Source organism: Meriones unguiculatus, chromosome 4 (assembly GCF_030254825.1).
Source record: "Meriones unguiculatus strain TT.TT164.6M chromosome 4, Bangor_MerUng_6.1, whole genome shotgun sequence".
NCBI lineage: Eukaryota > Metazoa > Chordata > Mammalia > Rodentia > Muridae > Meriones > Meriones unguiculatus.
In genome coordinates, this window is record NC_083352.1 from 38,568,097 (window position 1) to 38,586,537 (window position 18,441).

Genomic DNA, 18,441 nt, shown 5'->3' on the forward strand with positions numbered 1-18,441 from the left:
CTTGGCCTAAGGGTAAATTCAGCACAAAGACCTCCCTACCTGTGAAATTAAATATGTTTACAGTGTTAGAAGGAACTAGCTTCACTCGCCAATGCTGAAGTCCTCAGCGCTTATGAGAAGAATATTAACATTCTCTCTCCTGGCACAGTTGGACTTGAAATCCCTTCCTGGGAAACAAAGGCACTTTTTGAGTGGGTCACACTCTTGACCTTTAGTTGGCCAGTGTAGTCTCGTGTTCTGACAGGGGAGCTGATCCAACGAATACAAACTGGACGATTCATATTCAACTGTTCTCGAGAAACAGCTCCAATTCCCATTCTAGCTGCCTGAAACTGACCTTGTACTAATTAAACTTCCAGAAAGTTTAGCAAAAGGAAGAAAATTTGTTTTAAAGTGCCATACTTAGCATTTTTTGTTTCAGTCTAAAATCCTTCAAACTGACACTTTAGAAGGAGGAATCATGCACAAATGTGACTCTCTATGAATCAATTTGAGCATATAAGTTTCAGGTATGGTTTATTCGTGATGCTTGTAAGTTTGCTGCCTGAGCCTGCTTCTAAATTCTCACTATGAACAGAATTACACAAAGCCGGACCTTAGGGAACTTTAGTTTACTTCCTTTTGGCCACACTGTAAGAAGTACCACATTCCTGAAAACAAAGGAACTCCTATTATTTTAAGAATCTTGATGTTTTCTGAGCTTTGTTTCACTGAAAGAAACTTATTCATCAATGAGATATATTTAGGTTTGTTTGTTTGTTTGTTTGTTTTGTTGAGGCAAGATCTCGCTACCCAACTCTGACTGACTGTCCTGGAACTCACTATGTTGACCAGGCTGGCCTCGAACTCACAGAGATCCTCTAAGCTCTGCCTCCAGAGCACCGGGATTAAAGGCGTGTGCCACGCATGCCAAACTATGCACCCTATGAACCCTATGGTGATAGGGTTCATTTTAGGTGCGGAAAGTGAGCAGAGAAGGAAATCATCAACTAAAGATTTCACTGAAAGGGTATCTAATCAACCGGCCATCTATCTCTAGGTCAGTGTCACCACTAGTCATGTGACTGTATCTCCATGGCACTCTCTAAGCTGAAGATTAGCCTGTCAAAAGACGCAGCTTTCTTGTCTCCATTTCCTTCTTGATTTGGAATCGTTAGAAATGTCTACATGAAGGCAATGAGAGAGTTCAAAGGAGAGGAGAGAAAAAGAGCAAAAACGTTACCGCCCAGAGGATGAGCACACCCCCCTGTACCTCAGGCCTGCACCAAGAGGCTGGGGTTACCACACCTGAAATCTCCAAAATCCCTGGAGGACTACTGCGGCTTGGCAACCAGCTAGATTTTCGTGAATTGGAGGGCAGGTTGGTCTACATGATGAGTTTTTAGGCCAGCCAAGCCTACACTGTGAGTCCTTATCTCAGAGAGAGAATAAATGGTCACATTTGGAAGAAGAACAAATAAAGATATCCAAGAACAATCTTCACCTTCAAATTGATCTTCAAAGCCATGAGGTCAAAGTTTAATAGTTTAAATAGCCGAGAGCTAACGCCTAGCAAAGCGGCTCCCGTCTGTGTGTGGTCCCACTCATCTCTGACCCGTCATTGTCTCTGCCCCAGTCTTCTGTAAACTGATCTGACAAGCTGTACGAATTTTATGAAGTTCCTCCTCCCCTCCAGCAGCAGGGCTCAGACTTTTCCTTTTCCCAACCTGATACTTCCAGAGAAATTCCGATTTCTTGCAGCTCCTTGTTTCGCAGTCTGACAACCAGAGCGATGGCATATACCTTTCCCTAGGGTATCTTATCCACCCCAGCCTGGAGTTTACAAGTTCAGCCTCTCCTCCCTACCACAAAACACCGTCGCTGTAGGCCCTATACCTGCTGTAGTGTTCCTCAGTAAAATTTCCCTTCCCACATTTTGACAAGTGTCACCAGACAACCTGTTTTTTAACATCAAGCAGAAGTACGCCATTAAAAACCTCTAGCCCACATCAACACTTTCCATATCGTGTTCCTGAGAGCAGGAAATGAGTTGCTTTACTGCCCCAAACCCATCCTAGCCCTTCCCTGCAGCTGCCTGGCAGCAGCTGTGGGTGACGGCTCGCCCACCTTGCTTCCTTAGAATCAGTGACACAAAGTTCAGTATCCAAAGAAAAATCGGCTTGCAAAACAGTGATGTAGTCATGAGGTTAAAGGAAGGGAAACCAAGGAGGTATTTAAATGCTGCAGGGGCCAGGTGTGCTGTGCCATTTCAGTCCAATACGAATGATTTACAAAAAGCTGATGTGTGATTGTCTCCTCTGGAAAAATCTATTGCTTTTTGGAGACTAAAAGATACTCAAGGGATCCGGAGATGGTTTGGCTGGTAAAGTATTTGCATTCCAAGTATGATGACCTCAGTTTGGATCCCCAGAACTGACAAAAGAGGCCAGGTCTGGCCTTGTGTGCCTGTAATCCCAGTGACATCAAAGGAGTGGACACAGGCGGATTCCTGGAAGCTCATGGACCGCCTGGCCTGTGTAGAGAGCTCCAGGTCAATCAGAAACCTGGTCCCCAAAACAAAGATGGAGGGTGCCTGAGGACTGACGCCGAGACTGCCCCATGAGCTGTAAAGAAGAACCTGCAACATACCTGAACCACAGGCGCCTGTGCACACGCACACACAGACACAAACAGCAGAACACTGCAAATGTATTTCAGAGAGAAAACCAGGTTAAAATGTTTTGTCAAAAGTAGTAAGTGAAAAAAGTATGTGCTGAGGGAAAAGATATTGAAAGTCTGTTTTCCCATTCTGCTCCCTAGAAGGTGGAATTTGCGTTACGATATGATTCTGTACAAATTGCAGAATTACCTATTATATGTTCATTAAAAAAGGTAAAATCTACAGTACATGCATGGGGTATCAAAATGTCAAAATACACCTGGGCATGGTAGTGTATGCCTTTAACTCCCAGCACACAGGACTCTGAGGAGGAAGGAAATGGAGGGGAAAAGTATAGTTTTTAGAAAATTACTTTAGCACCCACACTCTTTAGCAAAACAGACAAAAAACAAATGCAGAGTTAAATACAATACATTAAAAATGTAAAATTTAATAATAGAAACTAACACACATCCCATTAAATTACTATTTTTTTCAAGTTTCTGTAGAACATAAAAAACTTCATCTTTATTTGTGAACAATAAAATGCAAGTAAATTTAGGAAATGAATATACACATGATAAGCCACCTGTCTCTGTGGGTCCTTCATCTGCAGGTGAGACCAAGAGCTGATCTGAAAATATCTTTTTAAGAAAGGACATCCGCATTGGACATGCGGAGAAAAATGTCTTCCTTGACTGTAACAATACCCTAAACAACACACTTTCACTGTGTGACTTAGTACAAGCAATCTAGCGGTGATCAAAACACGAGGGAGAGTGTCATTTGCGGTGCCGTTGGTACGAGGGACTGTGGGTGTCCACATGCGTGGAAGATTCTGGAAGCACTCTCCTGCCCCTATGGATGGAGACGTGACTCTCCATGCTGAGAGTTCTAAACTTTGATACCAGCAACTCAGGTTTTGTGCTTTTCCCATTCTGGTTTTTGTTTCCACTCTGCAATTATGGTATGTCACAGAGTCAGCCCTGACTAGATAAAAGAGAAATAATCAATGACAATATCCCCCCCCCCCCCACGAAACGTCAACTTCTGGAGGGGAGGTTAAGAAAAACTCAACTAGGATAATTACTAGGTCAAAGAGGAAATCAAAACAGCAGTTATCCACCTATCAACATAACAAAAACAATGGAAAGTGCATACATCAGAGCTTATGGGATCTAATCAAACCTGTACTTAAAAGCCATTCCATAGCTTTAAAGACCCTGCATTTTATAATTACACAATATGTATGCACTGCAGAAATCATGGGACTGGGAAGATGGTTCAGCAGTTAACAGCAACTTGCTGTTCCTGCCGATGACCCCAGTTCAGTTCACAGCCCCCATGGCAGGCAGCTCACACCTGCCTATAACTCCAGCTCTCAGGGGTCAAACACCCTCTTCTGGTCTCCATGAGCACACACACACACACTTAAAACCGTTGAAGAAAACCATATCATCCAATTTATTTCTCTCCTAGAACCTGTATCTTCAGTTGTTGACTTTACCTTCCCGTGTGTCACCATGCCGTAAATTAACTCTTTGTTTATTTGGAGAAATTGTTTCACATCTAAAAGTTTTATTGCACTCTTCCATAAAAACACTAAAGTAGGAACACCCATATTATAGAGCTCAGAACTGGTAATTCAGGCTCCGGGAGACCTAATGCCCTCTTCTGGCATGAGGCAGCACATACACACAGTAATAAAAATGTTTTGTTTTGTTTTGCTTTGTTTTGTTTTTTAAAGCAAACCCTGCTACCAATGCCTCTTTAAAGTTTAAATGAGGCGATGTATATAAAGTGCCCGTGGCAGTACCTGCCACACAGAAAGCGTTAATAAAAAGTCCTTCTTTCACCCTGTCACGTCCCTGTCTGTCCACTCCGAAGTACAGTTCACAACCACTGAGTAAAATGAAGACGGAATCGGTGTAAAGCCTAATTTTCACAGGAGAGGAAATACAGACGACAGAAACTTTAAAAAAAAAAAAAAGAAAGAAAGATGTAAGAGTAGCTGACATTTGCCTGGGAGCAGACACAGCTCCTAAGGTCTCACCTTCACGTACCCATTCCAGCATTTCACGGTTAACTATTAAAGACTTTTCCTTAAACCGAGATGTTTGAGTAAATTAATAACCAGGCTCTGGTGAGAGGAAAGCAAGCTAGACAAATTAGGCTGCTCACAGATTTTCCACTACCAACAACAACAACAAAAAAAAAATAGCTCGGGTCTCCTGCAGTTCCGTATTAACTCCAAAGTTGGCAGACTTTCAAAGCTTACCCAGGCCAAAGGAAGAATAGCCAAGGGAAGAATTCACAGCAGAACCTCCAGGGCGGTAAGTTCCCTTAGAGAAAGCGTCAAGTACCTGGATGAATACTGACAGCATGGTACAACTTTAGAACCAGTGTTACTGTAACCGATCAGGTTTTTAAAAAACCTGTGTACATATGTGGGGTGTGTGTGTACATGTCTGTGCGTGCACACGTATTCATTCTGGAGCTGGAGGACGAGCTGGATGTCATTCCTCCTTATTTCTAGCTACCTTATTTCTTGAGAAAGGTTCTCCCGCGAATTCTGGGGGCTAGACTCAGGAGGACTTGACCATCCACTGAACACGGAGTCCTGCCGCCTACCCCATGGGGATTCGAAGGGATGGACCTGTCAGCTCCCTTAATCTTCTTCCTTGCCTTGGCCACAGAGAACGTGCTTGGATTGGAAGGCTAGCGGACTCGAAAGAAAGGGCCTGACCCATGAGAAGACCCTTCCAGTCCGGGGTCACCCTGCGAGGTCACGTAACAGGCACAGTTCTGCTGATGCAGGTGTCCCCAGTTCCCACCTTCCTCCTCTTCTGTCCATCTTCACCCTGGCTGGTTTGTTTTGTTTTGTTTTGACCTACCACGCCAAGCCCACGATCTCCCACCACTCCCACCTTCTCCCCTCTCACACCCTGTTACTTCTCCATTGTATGTTCCCTTAAATCAGTGGTTCTCCACCTCCCTAATGCTGCGACCCTCTAACGCTGTCCTTCATGTTGTGGTGACCCCCCCCCACCGTAAAATTATTTTCATCGCTACTTTAGAGCTGTAATTTTGCCGTTGTTATGAATCATAAGGAAAAATCTGATCTGTGGGACACCTGATCAGTGGCCGCAGAGGGGTCGAGACCCACAGGTTGAGAACATCTGCCTCCAGCGACTTTAAGGACGACCAGCAAGTCTCTGTTTCCATACAGCTTCTTTCCCAAGTTCAAAACAGACTCACCAGGAGACAAACACGTGCTTGGGGTCATAAGAAAACAATGGCGTAATGATGAGTTGACAATAAGCAATGGAATGCATAAGGCTTTACCAAACCTCTCGGTGACTCTAGGCCCCGCGGACACTCTCTGAAGTTCCCTCTGAGGATTTCCTCATACTGAAGCAGACACGCCTTTGCTTACAGTGTCGGGCGGTTCATAAAAATGTTTTTTATGACTGCCTGGACATTAATGAACGCTTAATTGCATCATTGTCCCCTGTTTAGACTAATCCTGAGGTTTTAATAGGACAAGCAAACGTCTTCAAGAAATAAGACCGTGTTTGAAATTCTTCTGGATTTTTCTACAAGTCTGATCCAACACTCCGCACTTAAATATTCACATCCGCTCACGGCAGAAGGGAATCCCGAACGCCTCCACTGGGCTAACCTTGGTCAACCGCTCTGACTTCTCCTTCGGTCACTACTGGGCTAGCCTTGGTCAACCGCTCTGACTTCCCCTTCTGTCACTACCGCTAGCTCCCGCCTGCCCCACCATCCAAACCTTAACCCAAAGGAGGCACTGTAGCAGAGCTCTTCCGCGCATGCGCTTTAGCAGCTAGCTGCTGGGGTCAGTTCCTAGCACTCTCATTTACCTTATTCATATTTCAGAGCCTAGGGATTTGGCTTACCGGCAGAGTTCTAACCCAGTGAGCGAAAGGCCCAGGGTTCAATAGAGCAAAACCCAAATGTATTTTTTTTTCCTTTAAATTTTTGAATGTCTGTTGGCCCCCTAGACTAGAACTGATTCGTTCTCTTTTTTTGCCACTCAGAAAGAGCCTAGGAAGTAGGTGTTCCAGTTGCTGGATGAATCAAAGTTTTAGAGCAAGTAATTCAATTAATTAAGCAACTTTAAGTTGATCTAAAGTACTTGAGAGTATTTTTGTTTTTGTGTGTGCAAGTGCTTTTTGGATTATGCTACATTTTTATCCTTTATTTATTGAATGTGCATTTGTGTTTCGTCCCCATGTATGTCTGTAGGGTGTCAGATCCCTCACAACTGGAGTTACAAACAGTTGTGAGCTGCCATGTGGGTGCTGGGAATTGAACCCAGGTCCTCTGGAAGAGCAGCCAGTGCTCTTTACCAGTAAGCCGTCTCTCCAGCCCAGAGTCTGCAACTTCTGAAAACATGTCGTCTTCATCATTTACTTCCGGAAGAAGCTTCTTTTAAGAAAGCAAGGGTGGCATATAATCTCAGCCCTCAGATGTAGAAACAACATGGTCAATAATTCACAGCCAAGTCTGCTATGTAGCAAGTCTGAGGCTAGCCTGGGCTACATAAAACACAGTGTTATAAAAGAAGGAAAAAGAAAGAGGGAGGAAATAGGACTGGAGAGATGTCTCCGTGGTTAAGAGCACTGTCAGCTCTTCCAAAGCCTCTGGGTTCAATTCCAGCACCCACATGGCGGCTCACAACTGTCTGTAATGCCCATTCCAAGGGAACTGACACCTTCGCACCAATGCATATAAAATCAGATAAATTATTTTTAATTGCAGTATAAACTCTTAACACCTACATATTCTAAGCATTTTTTAATGCAAAAGACTGGCCTTAACTGCACTCTAAAATATATATTTAGGTCTCAAAAGTATAGTTGGTCTCAACTATTTGAATATTTAAGGACCAAATAGGGCAGTGTAAAAAGTCACTGCAGAGGACAGAGTTCAGCCTCCCTGGGATCTGAAGTTAGAGGACCCAGGAGCATTAACAGCTGGGGAAAACCCAGGAGCCCAGAGCAAAGGGATAGAGGAACCAACCTGTGGCTCCACACAAAGGCGGAAGAGCCTATGGCTAAGGCAGGGAGGTCCCTGGACTCAAGCAGACAGATGACATCCTCTATAGGTCAATGACTGTGGAAGGCCTAAGGTACAGTGTACATAACAGAAACATTCTAATAGGGGGCCCATTTGTCCCCATGACTGCAGATAATGATAAACTCGTATTTGCCCCCGCCCTCCCCCCGTGCCCATCTGTCACCTTCTCTGAGCCTAGGAGCTTTATTAAAACACACATCAAAAGTGTCACTCCCTCTTTCTGCACAAAAGCACCCTCTCCCGGCCACGCCTCCATTCTTCCGCACGTTCCTCACACACCACCCCGGCTTACCTTTCCCTGGCCTTACAACACTCTCCGCTGCGCATGCACCCACTTCCAAACAGGGCTTGACTGGTGCAGCCCCTGACCCTCACCCCCTGAAAGCTCCAGCTCCCAGCCAGCTCTGAGGCTTTCCTAGCCCCGCCCCGGCCTGGCCCGTCCCCACCCCGCACAAAGCCTAGCTCCTCTCACCCCAGGAAACCTCTCCTGCCTGCTTACAGGGTGCTCACCTCTCCTTGCCCATCCAAAGCACAGGACTAGAGCCCTGGAAGCACCAAAAAAACTCAGTTCCTCCAGTCAGAACCGAAACCCCGAAACTGCATGCCTTATCAGTCCTTGTATCTTCAGGAAATGACAAGAGCTGACATTGGAAAACCCCAGCAAACAAACTTAATGGAACGTGTTTTACAGAAGCACTTTAAAACATGATATGCACGTTTGAAATTCTCAGTCAGTTAAAAATAATTACTAGTTTCTTACATCCACCTAAACATCCCTTTTTGAGGCGCATCCTAGAGATAAAAAGTGACCTTTCAATTCTATGCGCACACGGTAGGGTAGTTCTAAGAATATTCCAGTAGGTTATTTCTAAGTGGTGCATTTGAACGTGCCAAATTAAAACTACTTATCCTTTGAGCAACTTAATTCCCTCCTTTTTGGTTGATCCTGTAATCACCACCTTGGTGTCCAACCCTCACCGGAAAATTTTACAGCTGGTTAGAACCATATACTTTGGGGATTACAGACACCGAAACGCTTGCATTTTCCAATGTGGGTGCTTCCCACTTCTTTCCAGTTTAAGCTGTGAAATAAAATATGGACTCATGGGCTAGCCTCAGCCTCAGTGTAATGGCAGCCAGATAAAGGGAGCAACTATGTAGCCTCTCCTCCACAGTGGCCTGGGGGCACTTGCCCAGGCAATGGGCATCTGAGACAAGTGACAGAGCCTTCCTTTCTATTCTTCACCGGGAGAATGCGAGAGAACGAGTTCATTACAAGTTCACCAGCCCTGGAGGAGGCTAAGGAACCTTCTAGAAAACGATCCCTTGTGTGAACGTCATCATATGCTGCAATAAGAATAAAACGTGAGCCTGCCTTTGGCTGACAGCTATTTCAGAGCCCTGCTTAGTTCAAGTTCAGCAAGTAGGAAAAGAACGCTTCCTGCAATGCTCACTCGTGTCGCTGGTTCTGTGGCTGACCCACATCCATAAAGTAATTAACTAAGATCACAAAATAGCAGGACTCTGATGGCATGCTTAAGTACAAACTAGACCAGTTGGAAGACTCACTGCAAGGCATGTATTAACATTAAAATATAACAAAAAAAATTCAGATTACTAAAACTAAAGTAGCAAAGACAGTGGTTGCTTCCTGCTTGTTGGACATAAATTAGCTAGGTCCGAGGGCACTCCTAAGATGTCAGTCCTATTTTTCAACATAACGTTTCAGCTGGGCTGTCTGTGGACGTGTTTTACAGGACGCTTATGATGTGATTCTTTTTAATTTTTCGTATTTTGATTTGTCAATAGTAACAGTGGTTCAGAATGAAAGGTTGTGAGAGGTTCCCCAGTAGCGCCAAGAGAATGAGGAGGCATGCCACGGACATTGCGGTCCCATTAGAGGCCAATCTCTCCAACAACCCATCATTATAACCACCATTACTGAGGAGAAAGTAAAGCGCCAGCTGAGAGATTTTGATCCCCAAGGCAGTTGCCATCTGGATATCAGCAGGTACCACCCCTGCTCTTTTATCTGATGCTTCCCCCTTTGGGAGGAAGCCCCTTCCTTCTTCCCATGAATAAGGGCTGAGCTGAGTCCTGCAGCAGCTAGGGCAGACTCCCACCAGGAGGAGCTAGTCTGTGGGAGGCAGTTATCAGCGAGCAATAATCAAACATCTTCAACTAATGGATTCGGAGCCTTTCAAAGTTGCCAAAACACTTCTCTTTGGCGAATATGATGGATCACTAATTCCTATCTGTTTATAAAGACTCATAATTTCATTTTTAAAAAAATGAGCAGGCTGAAATGATTACAAATGAAACTATGTTATAGAGCATGAGATAGCCACCTCGTAATGGTGGGGTGGAACCGGGATATAGATGAAACAGGGGTGCAGTTTGTCAAATTTCGAGCTGTATGATGGGTACCTAAGGTTTGATCCACTGTTTTTACATTGCACTGTATGGTACAGGAGAATTTCCAAATTAAAAAGAAAAAAAAAAAAAAAAAGAAAAGCATCCTGGGATCAAGATTCAAAGGAAACTGTCAAAATGCTGTAGAGAAGTCTTGAAGGGCACACACAAGAGCGAGTCGAGCCTCCCCCAAAGTGTTCAAGTCCTGCGCTGTGAAGGTAGTAATGGTAGACCAACCCAGAGAGGCATTCATCTCAGCCTCTTCAGCGACGCAGGCAGCTTAATTACAGGGGCTGAGCTGGGGTGGTGGAGGGGAGCGATCTCCGAGACACAGCAAGAAGCAAGCTTTCACTAGCTTTTTCTCTGCTCAATTCAAAGAAATTTTTGTAAAAACAAATCTCTGCTGCGCAAAAATAGATGAAACGCAGCGAAATTTAAAAAAAAAAAAAATGCTGTTAGTTTACCATCCGCTTAGAAGACACATTAGCAGGTAAAGGCCAACCCGGGGGGGGGGGGAAGGGCAGGGACCCAAAAGGCCGCTTTACAGACTTGTACTTTGTTTGAACTTTTGACCTCCTCCCAAAATGTCATAAAAGAATTTTTAAGCCCTGGAACTAGAAAGAATGCTTTCTTTATCGAATCGCTTCATAAAACATCGCAATGTGCTCTATTTGCCCTTAGCCACCGGGCCTGAAGTCCAAAACTAAAAAGTATTCTTCGGGCGAGGTTGCCTGGGATTAAGAAAAACATGTTGAGTAGCACTGCAATAAAAATACAAGTCAGGGCAACGTTCCGGCCACTAAAACCCCACTCCAGCTACCTCTGCTCACTATATATATATAATTATTTTTTTTCCTTCGCCACCAACAAACGAAAAGATCAAACTTTTTCCCTGGTTCCTCTCTGTTGTCTTTTTTTTTTCCCCCTCCACCTTCAGTCACACAATACTGTTTGGAAGTTGCACCACAAGCAAAGCATTTAAGAAGAAAGGTACCTTTTGTCTGGTAAGGAACTGCGGGCGGGTGGGAGCGGCGCCAACACACCTGAGCCGAGCGACGCGCCCCCTGAGGTCGCCTCCCTGGAAAAGGATGTCCGGGGGACCGAGGCGCAGCTAGCTGAAGGGCCGGCCACGCAGCCCCGGTGCCGCCAGAATCCGGCTTCTCCGAGCCTTCCCTCGGCCTGGCCGGCGCTCCCCACCCCGCCAGGCGCGGAGAAGCTGACACCCGGAGCCCGGACCCGCGCACACCAGCGAGCCGCCGCGCCGCCTACCTGGCCAGCCCCAGGCACCGCCCCGCGGGGCGCGCCACCGACGCCGCCAGGAGGTTGCCCGGGCCGAAAGGTGCAGCCCCTGTCGCAAGTGCCAAGAGGTCCCCCGATCCCTCGTTTCCCTTCCCGACCAGGATTCGTGGGAAGATCCTGGCACCCCGGGCACCCGGCCTAAGGGCGGGCTCGGCCACCCCCCGGAGGCAGGACGGAGCCGGAGCCCCCGCCGCACGACGGGGCGGCAGCACTCACCCAGGCAGCGGATCTGGAAGCCGGAGGGGGGCCGCAGCGCCCTGCGCGTCCAGCCCTCGCGCAGCGCCTCCAGATGCTCCTCCTTGCCCTGGATCAGCAAGACCTGCTCGTCGATCCAGCCCAGGAAAAAAGTCTCGGCCACCGCAGCCGTGACCTTCTTGTTCCAGAAGTGCTGCATGTTCTCCGCTTTGAAATCCGCGAAGATCTCGTAGCCGATGTGGTGTCGGGCGAGCTGTCGGGGTTCGGCGGGGACCGGCGGCGGGGGCTGATCCGCCGCGGGCTTCTTCTCCGCGGGGCCGTCGGTCGGGCCCAGGACGATGGCCAGGGAGTGCGGCGCGATCTGCAGAAACTTCTCCATCTTCCCAGGCATCGCCGGGCGAGCCACACTCGCCACCGGTGCCGCCGCCGCCGCCGCGCGCCGCTGGAGGGGGGACCGCGGCTGGGGGACGAGCGGGAAGTTTCGGGGTCTTGCCTAGGGGTGGGGGGGGTCCGCGTGCCTTCCCCACCCGCCGCGCCCCGCCGGAGTCCAGCGGTCCCGGGGCGCAACCCGCGCGAGGGCGCAGCAGGTCGCCGCGCGGTGGCGCAGGGAAGGGACAGCGACGCCAAGCGCGCGGGCCCCCCCGAGGTCCCTCGCCAGTTACCTGCAAACTCCGGGCTACCCCCCGGCGCTGCTCATTTTCCAGCCGCGGCACCCTAGCCTCCCTTTGGCACCCGGCAGCCCCAGCAGGGGTGGAGACCCGGAGGAAGGGTGCCGAGGGGGCGGGCAGTTGGCCGCGGTCGGGGGAATTCCCTTGGCTGGACGCGGCTACCGGGATTCCAAGGAGGCCGGTGCCGGAGGTCGTAGAGGTGGCGAGGTTAGCTAGGCAGCAGAGTTTTTAAGCGCCCGGCCGCTCCGGGCAGATCCGGAGGGGGAGGGGGACGCACGGCGCCACTTGGAAGGAAGGCACCGATTCCGGAGCTGCAGAAGGTCGCTCCGCCCCCCACGCTCCACCCCGCCCCCACCTCCCACCTCCCCCCCAGAAACAAGTGGATTCGCCGGCTGGTTAATGTACCCTCAGAAGTAGCTTTTCTAAAAAACCTAGTCAAGCACGAAAAAAAATTGTCATCAGGTCCTCCTCCCAACTGTGGCGGCCCCTCCCCTGTTCTGTCTCCAGCCTGTCCGCGAGCCTGTTCTGGAAGAAACCCAGCGATTCCTGGGGTTGGCTACGCAGCGGGGACGGTAATGATTGTGTCTTTTGTAAAAAAAAACTTGAAGCTTGTTTCAGTGCGAAGTTCAGATTTGCAGTCCTCTCCAAAGGGGCGGCTGCCGTAAGAAACGTTAGAGTGATTGTCTAACTTGAGTGTGGGCATCAAGATCGCCAGGAACACTTCTTTAAAAAAAAAACACACAGAGAGTGGCCACGAGATGGCTCCGCAGATAAAGGCGTTTGCTGCCAAGCCTGACTATTTAAGTTTGATCCCCGGAACCCACAGGGTGGGAGGAGAGAACTGACTCTCTGACAGTCAGCGCAGGCGCCAACAGACACACACACACACACACACACACACACACACACACGCGTATTTTTAAAAAATGAATAGAAAGAAATTGGGCGCCACTCCCAGGGTCTAGCTCAAAAGGCTGAGGTAGCGTGGAAAAATGAATCTTACCCACTGGTGATTTTTTTTAACCACGCTTATTTACTTTGTGTGGGTGTGCACGCAAGTGGAAGTCGGAGGAAATCAGAAGACAGATTGTGCCCCCCATACAGGTCTGGAGAACTAACCTCAGGTGATCAGACTTTGGCAGCAAATGCGCCTACCTACTAGCCATCACATTGCCTCTTCATTCGTAATTTCTAAGGAGTGTCTAGGCACTGCTGTTGCTGGTTCTCCTTTTAATTTGCTTTGTTTTTTGTTTTGTTTTGTTTTGTTTTTTTTCCGAGACAAGGTTTCTCTGTGCAGCCCTGGCTGTCCTGGAACTCACGCTGTAGACCAGGCTGGCCTCGAACTCACAGAGATCCACTTGCTGGGATTAAAGGCTCGCACCATCACCACCGGGCTTGGACCAATACCCAGATGATATGGGGGGTGGGGAGGGGGCAAAGAACCTGTTTTCTGATGGTTTCCAGAGAGTTTTTAAAAATGTCGCAAAAATCAGTGTGACTGAAGGCAACCTTGGTAACGTCGCGGAACCTTGGTTTCCCGCGTGCAGAATGGGAGCTGTGTCCTGCCCTGCCCACATCGCTTGCCTGAGGAAAGACTCCAGCAAGGGTGATGGCGCTGATTGTGTTTGCACTCCAGGTGCTGCTTGGACCTCAACCCGCCATCCATCCATCGAGGGACCAGAAAAAGGTGTCCGATCCCTGCAACTAGTTATAAGTGGCTTTGGGCCACCGAACGGATGCTGAGAACTGAACTCAGGTCCTCCTCAAGAGCGGCAAGTACTGACCACTGAGCCGCCTGCCCAGCCCCGCAACAAGGTCTCCCTGAGACTGAATAAATATCATGTTGCCGCTCCTCAGACTTTTCCCTGACACATGACGTGGACTGTTGATTCCGGCTGGGTTTGTGAGGACTGCCAAGGGCTGCTGCTGTAGGTCTGTCCCGGCGTTCTTTCTGCATTGTTGGCATTCTGCTGTCCCGGCCTGCTTCCCTTTCTCCTCTGCTCAGCCTGTACCCATGGGGAGCATGCATTCTTACCTTATTCAGTAGGTTATGACTTAACTCTCCTTATTTGTATCTCATACTCGGCCCCTCGAGTACTCTAAAGCTGGCCCGCTCTAGCTCTAACGCCCTTATGTTGAGCATATCATTCATTGAGTATCTCCTTACCTTGTGGCATTTCAAGATATCTCTTGATCCAGCCAACCCACCATCTACTCAAGAGGCGCTGCTTGTTTTTAATGGAGAAGAATGTTTAGGAATCAACATCATCCTATCAAATGTGCCCGTCGCTGTTGACACGACGTTTGTGTTTGACTGGTCCGCTCTACAAGATACTGAACTCCCTGGTTTGTGTGTAACGCCCTCATTTGTCTGTACTTCAACAGCATCGAGGCAGGGCTTCACTCAACTAGCTGGTGTGGGGGGGGGCGATGATAGATGAGGGATCTGGAGCAGGTGGCCTCTCTGAAATGAAGAGCTGTTGTTACAAGAAGCGGGGTAGTCGGGTAAAAAGCCTGACACCTGCTAGGGATGCAGCCGAACATCCCTCCCTTCCCTCCCCCTCTGGTCCTACATGTGTGGGTGTAATTACATGCATGTGCTGCCCGCTTCTCCTAGAGCCCAGAACACGACTGCACTGCAGTACTTAGCTTTTCCCCTCCACTGAATAAAATAAAAGCTACCGTTACTAGACATGTGGATTCTGATGCCGAACATCACATCTCGCTTTTCTTAGAAAGCCTATTATCATAGGAATGAAGGGATCTTAAAGGTCACCCTGACATAGTTTCCTTCCGGTAACTGACTCCCTTCCAGAACTTTCTTAAAGGACTGCTGGTCACAGAGGATCATCCCCAACATCCAGTCTTCTCTCCCTGAGTACTTCCAAACTAACGTGCTAGGCACAGACACCATTCGTCTGGGTGACAGCTCCGTCATTGTTTCCCTCTGCCCTGATCCTTGGTCACGAAGCCCCTCAAAAGTTAACTCATCAGCATCCTGACTGATTATCTCTCAGGTCTCTCTAAACCTCAGCGCTTCAACGTGCCAAAGCAAAACCTGCTCTGTGATTTAGGCCTTTGTCCTATTTTGCTTTCTATTGCTGTGATAAATACCATAAGCAACTCGGGGAGAAAAGAGTTTATTTCCTCTTACAGCTTTGTAGTTGGTCACGAAAAGAAGTCAGGGCAGGAGCCTGGAGGCAGGAGCCTGGAGGCAGGAACTGAGGCAGAGGCCATGGAGGGTGCTGCTTACTGCCTTGCTCTCCACGCCCACTTGCTCTTTTGTGATCACCCCACATCAATGATTAATCAAGAACTGCCTATGTGCCAATCTGACGGAAGCATTTTCTCAATTGGGACTCCCCTTCCCAGATGTCCCTGACTTCTGTCAAGGTGACAAAAAACTAACCAGCCCAGACTTCTCAACCCAGAGACACCAGTGGCGCTATTGGTCAACTTGCCTTCAGGCAGCCATGCCTGTACCAGAAGGTCACTATCTGTACCAGGTTTATTTTGTTGTTGTTGTTGTTCGTTCGTTTGGTGGGTTGTTTTGTTTTGTTTTAAGGAGAGTGTTTTGAAACAGGTTCTCTCTATGTAGTCCTGGCTGTTCTGAAACTTGATATATAGACCAGGCTGGCCTCAAAGTTGCAGAGATCTGCCTGCCTCAGCATCCCAAATGCTGGGTTTAAAGACCTCTGTCATAGTGTTTCTTTTCCATGAGTGGTGTTTGAGCAAGAATATAGCAACCCCCACTGCAAGTGCAATGCGTGCATTTCCCCAGGAAAATAAGTCCTGTTTTCAACACGCTCTGCTCTCATGTTCTCAACCAGATACTCTTCCCCATGGAGCCCACCCCAAATACCTCCTATCCAAAGGCAGGCTGTCAGGATTTGTGTGACTAAATGGCTTCTTTGAACAATTATCCCAGAGCAGCAACAAGCCACACATTGTCTAGAGTAACCAAGGAGCCATGCTCTAAAGTAGCTGATTCTTGAACGAGGAATTCAATCTTTAAAAAATAAATAAAAGTTTCTACATCCTGCAATTTCTGTCAAGGCTCTGAGGGCCTGCAAGCCATGTTTCTGTTGAGACTGACATTCAACCTTGCCCTCATCTGCCCCCGAGTCTTCAGAGAGGGATTCTCTCTTCCAAAACAGATGGCTCAGCTTTCAAGGACTGGGTGAGTCTAACCCACTTTCTTAGTTAGGGTTTCTATTCCTTTAATAAAACACCATGATCAAAATGGAAGTTGGCGAAGGAAGGATTTATTTGGTTTACACTTCCATATCATATATGGCCCATCATTGGAGGAAGTCAGGACAGGAACTCAAGCAAGGCCTGGAGCCAGGAACTGCTACGGAGGCCATAGAGGGGTACTGCTTACTGTTTCCCTCCATCACTTCCTCAACCTGCTTTCTTACAGAACCTGGGACCAACAGTCCAGGAGCATCACCATCCCCAGTGGGCCCGGCCCTCCCCCACTGATCACTAACTGAGAAAAGGCCTTACAGCTGGATTTCAAAGGGGCATTTCCTCAACTGAGGCTCCTTTCTCTGTGATGGCTAGCTCGTGTCAAGCTGACACATAAACCAGCCGGTACACCCGTATTCTCTTTTACATCTTGATCCAGATGACATTCGTGGTCTTTCTTCAGCAACAGCCCCTCCGGACAATGGCAGTAGAGTGAAATTTACTCCAGTGTGTTGAGGGCATGGAAAGGTCTTTCGTTCTTGTAACTGTCTTTCAAGGTAGCAACTGCCCATTCTTGTTACAATATGGATGAGGAGCCGGAGGCACGCAGAATATAAGTAATGTGCCCAAATTGCCCGGCAATCAGCCTATAAAGCTAGAATCTAAACCTACAGTCTAGTTCCATGCCAACACCACACAGTCAGTTTGGCTGACCAGCTACTGGCAGGCAGTCTCCCCGACGACCCTCCAACAGTGCCCATGAATAAATGGTATTTGACGTCCATATTATTTATCTGTTACTATGTAACAAATTGCCTTCAAACTTTTGAGCTTAGCACAACAGACATTTATCATCTCCTACTGCTGGTTGGTCGAGAACCTGGGCCCACCTGAACGCCTCAGCCCACCCAACTCTCCTGCGGTTGCCTTCAATCCAGGGCTGTGGTCTCATCTGAGAGTTCATCTACTCTGGGTTCACCTCCAGGCCCCTCACATGGCTGTTGGCAAGCTTGCCATCTTAGAAGATATATTACTCAGTAGCAGTAAAGCAAGGCAATTCTTTGGGGTCCTAATTCTGTCACTGCCTTCCATTATTATCAACCCCACTGGCACGGCAGGAGGGTCACAGCCACAGTCACCACAGCCAGCTGGTCACATGGCATCCACAGAGAAGCAGAGAGAGAGGGATGAATGACTGTTAGAGCTGAGCTCTTTTTTCTCACTTATAAAGCTTGGTCCTGCACCATTTAGGTAAGTCTTCCACACCAGAAAGTGTAAACAAGACAACCCACCCCCCAGGCATGCCCACAGCCCATCTCTTGGGTGATACTGACTTCTGTCAAGTTGATAATGAACATAATCACGGTAGTTAAGAATTTCTTCCTACCCTAGATTTCGTATCTGAGATCTTTATGGCGACCCTAGCAGCCGTTTGAGTTCCTGTTTCCCAAAGGAAAATATTTAACGTCTATCAACCGTTTCATTCTTATATAAAACCTGTAAGGAATTGTAAAGAACAACCGTTACTCTAATTTTCCAAACAGAGAAGTAAGGCTCTCAGGTGCCATTCGCTCAAGGTCACACAATATTTGATCACACCAAGATCTGAACCAGATTTGGCTCTAGGCTCAGGCTTCCTCAACGGGCAGGCTGGGTTCTGAAGGAGTTAAAAACCCACAAAATAGACCACTGTTAGATTATTAGCAGGAAATTCTTATGCCAATTTGCTGGGAGGTGGGGGGGAACGTTCTGGAAGAAGGTGAAGGAAGTCTTTGAAAACTCTAATCCCATAATTCCCAGCGCCAGCACAATACTTTGTGGAGAGCATTTCCCTCGGTGTTCTCAAGTCTGAAGTTCGAGGTACATGGGCTTTAATGGGATAAAAGGATTCCTGGGGTGAATGAAATAGTCAGTGCCTCTCACTGCCCGCAG

General features: G+C 47.9%; 1 protein-coding gene across 2 annotated transcripts in view; it reads right to left on the bottom strand.

Moving 5' to 3' along the window:
• Positions 1–12,633, bottom strand: part of Stox2 (storkhead box 2) — a 218,235-nt gene extending 205,602 nt beyond the window's left edge. The window contains exon 1 of one of the 2 annotated variants that reach the window (XM_060381751.1): positions 11,672–12,617. In XM_060381751.1, the coding sequence (XP_060237734.1) occupies positions 11,672–12,041 (370 nt within the window). In that variant the 5' untranslated portion in view covers positions 12,042–12,617. Of the gene's footprint in view, positions 1–11,671 lie in introns of both variants that reach the window. The other variant, XM_060381752.1, reaches the window with a different exon arrangement.
• Positions 12,634–18,441: the final 5,808 nt, after the last annotated feature.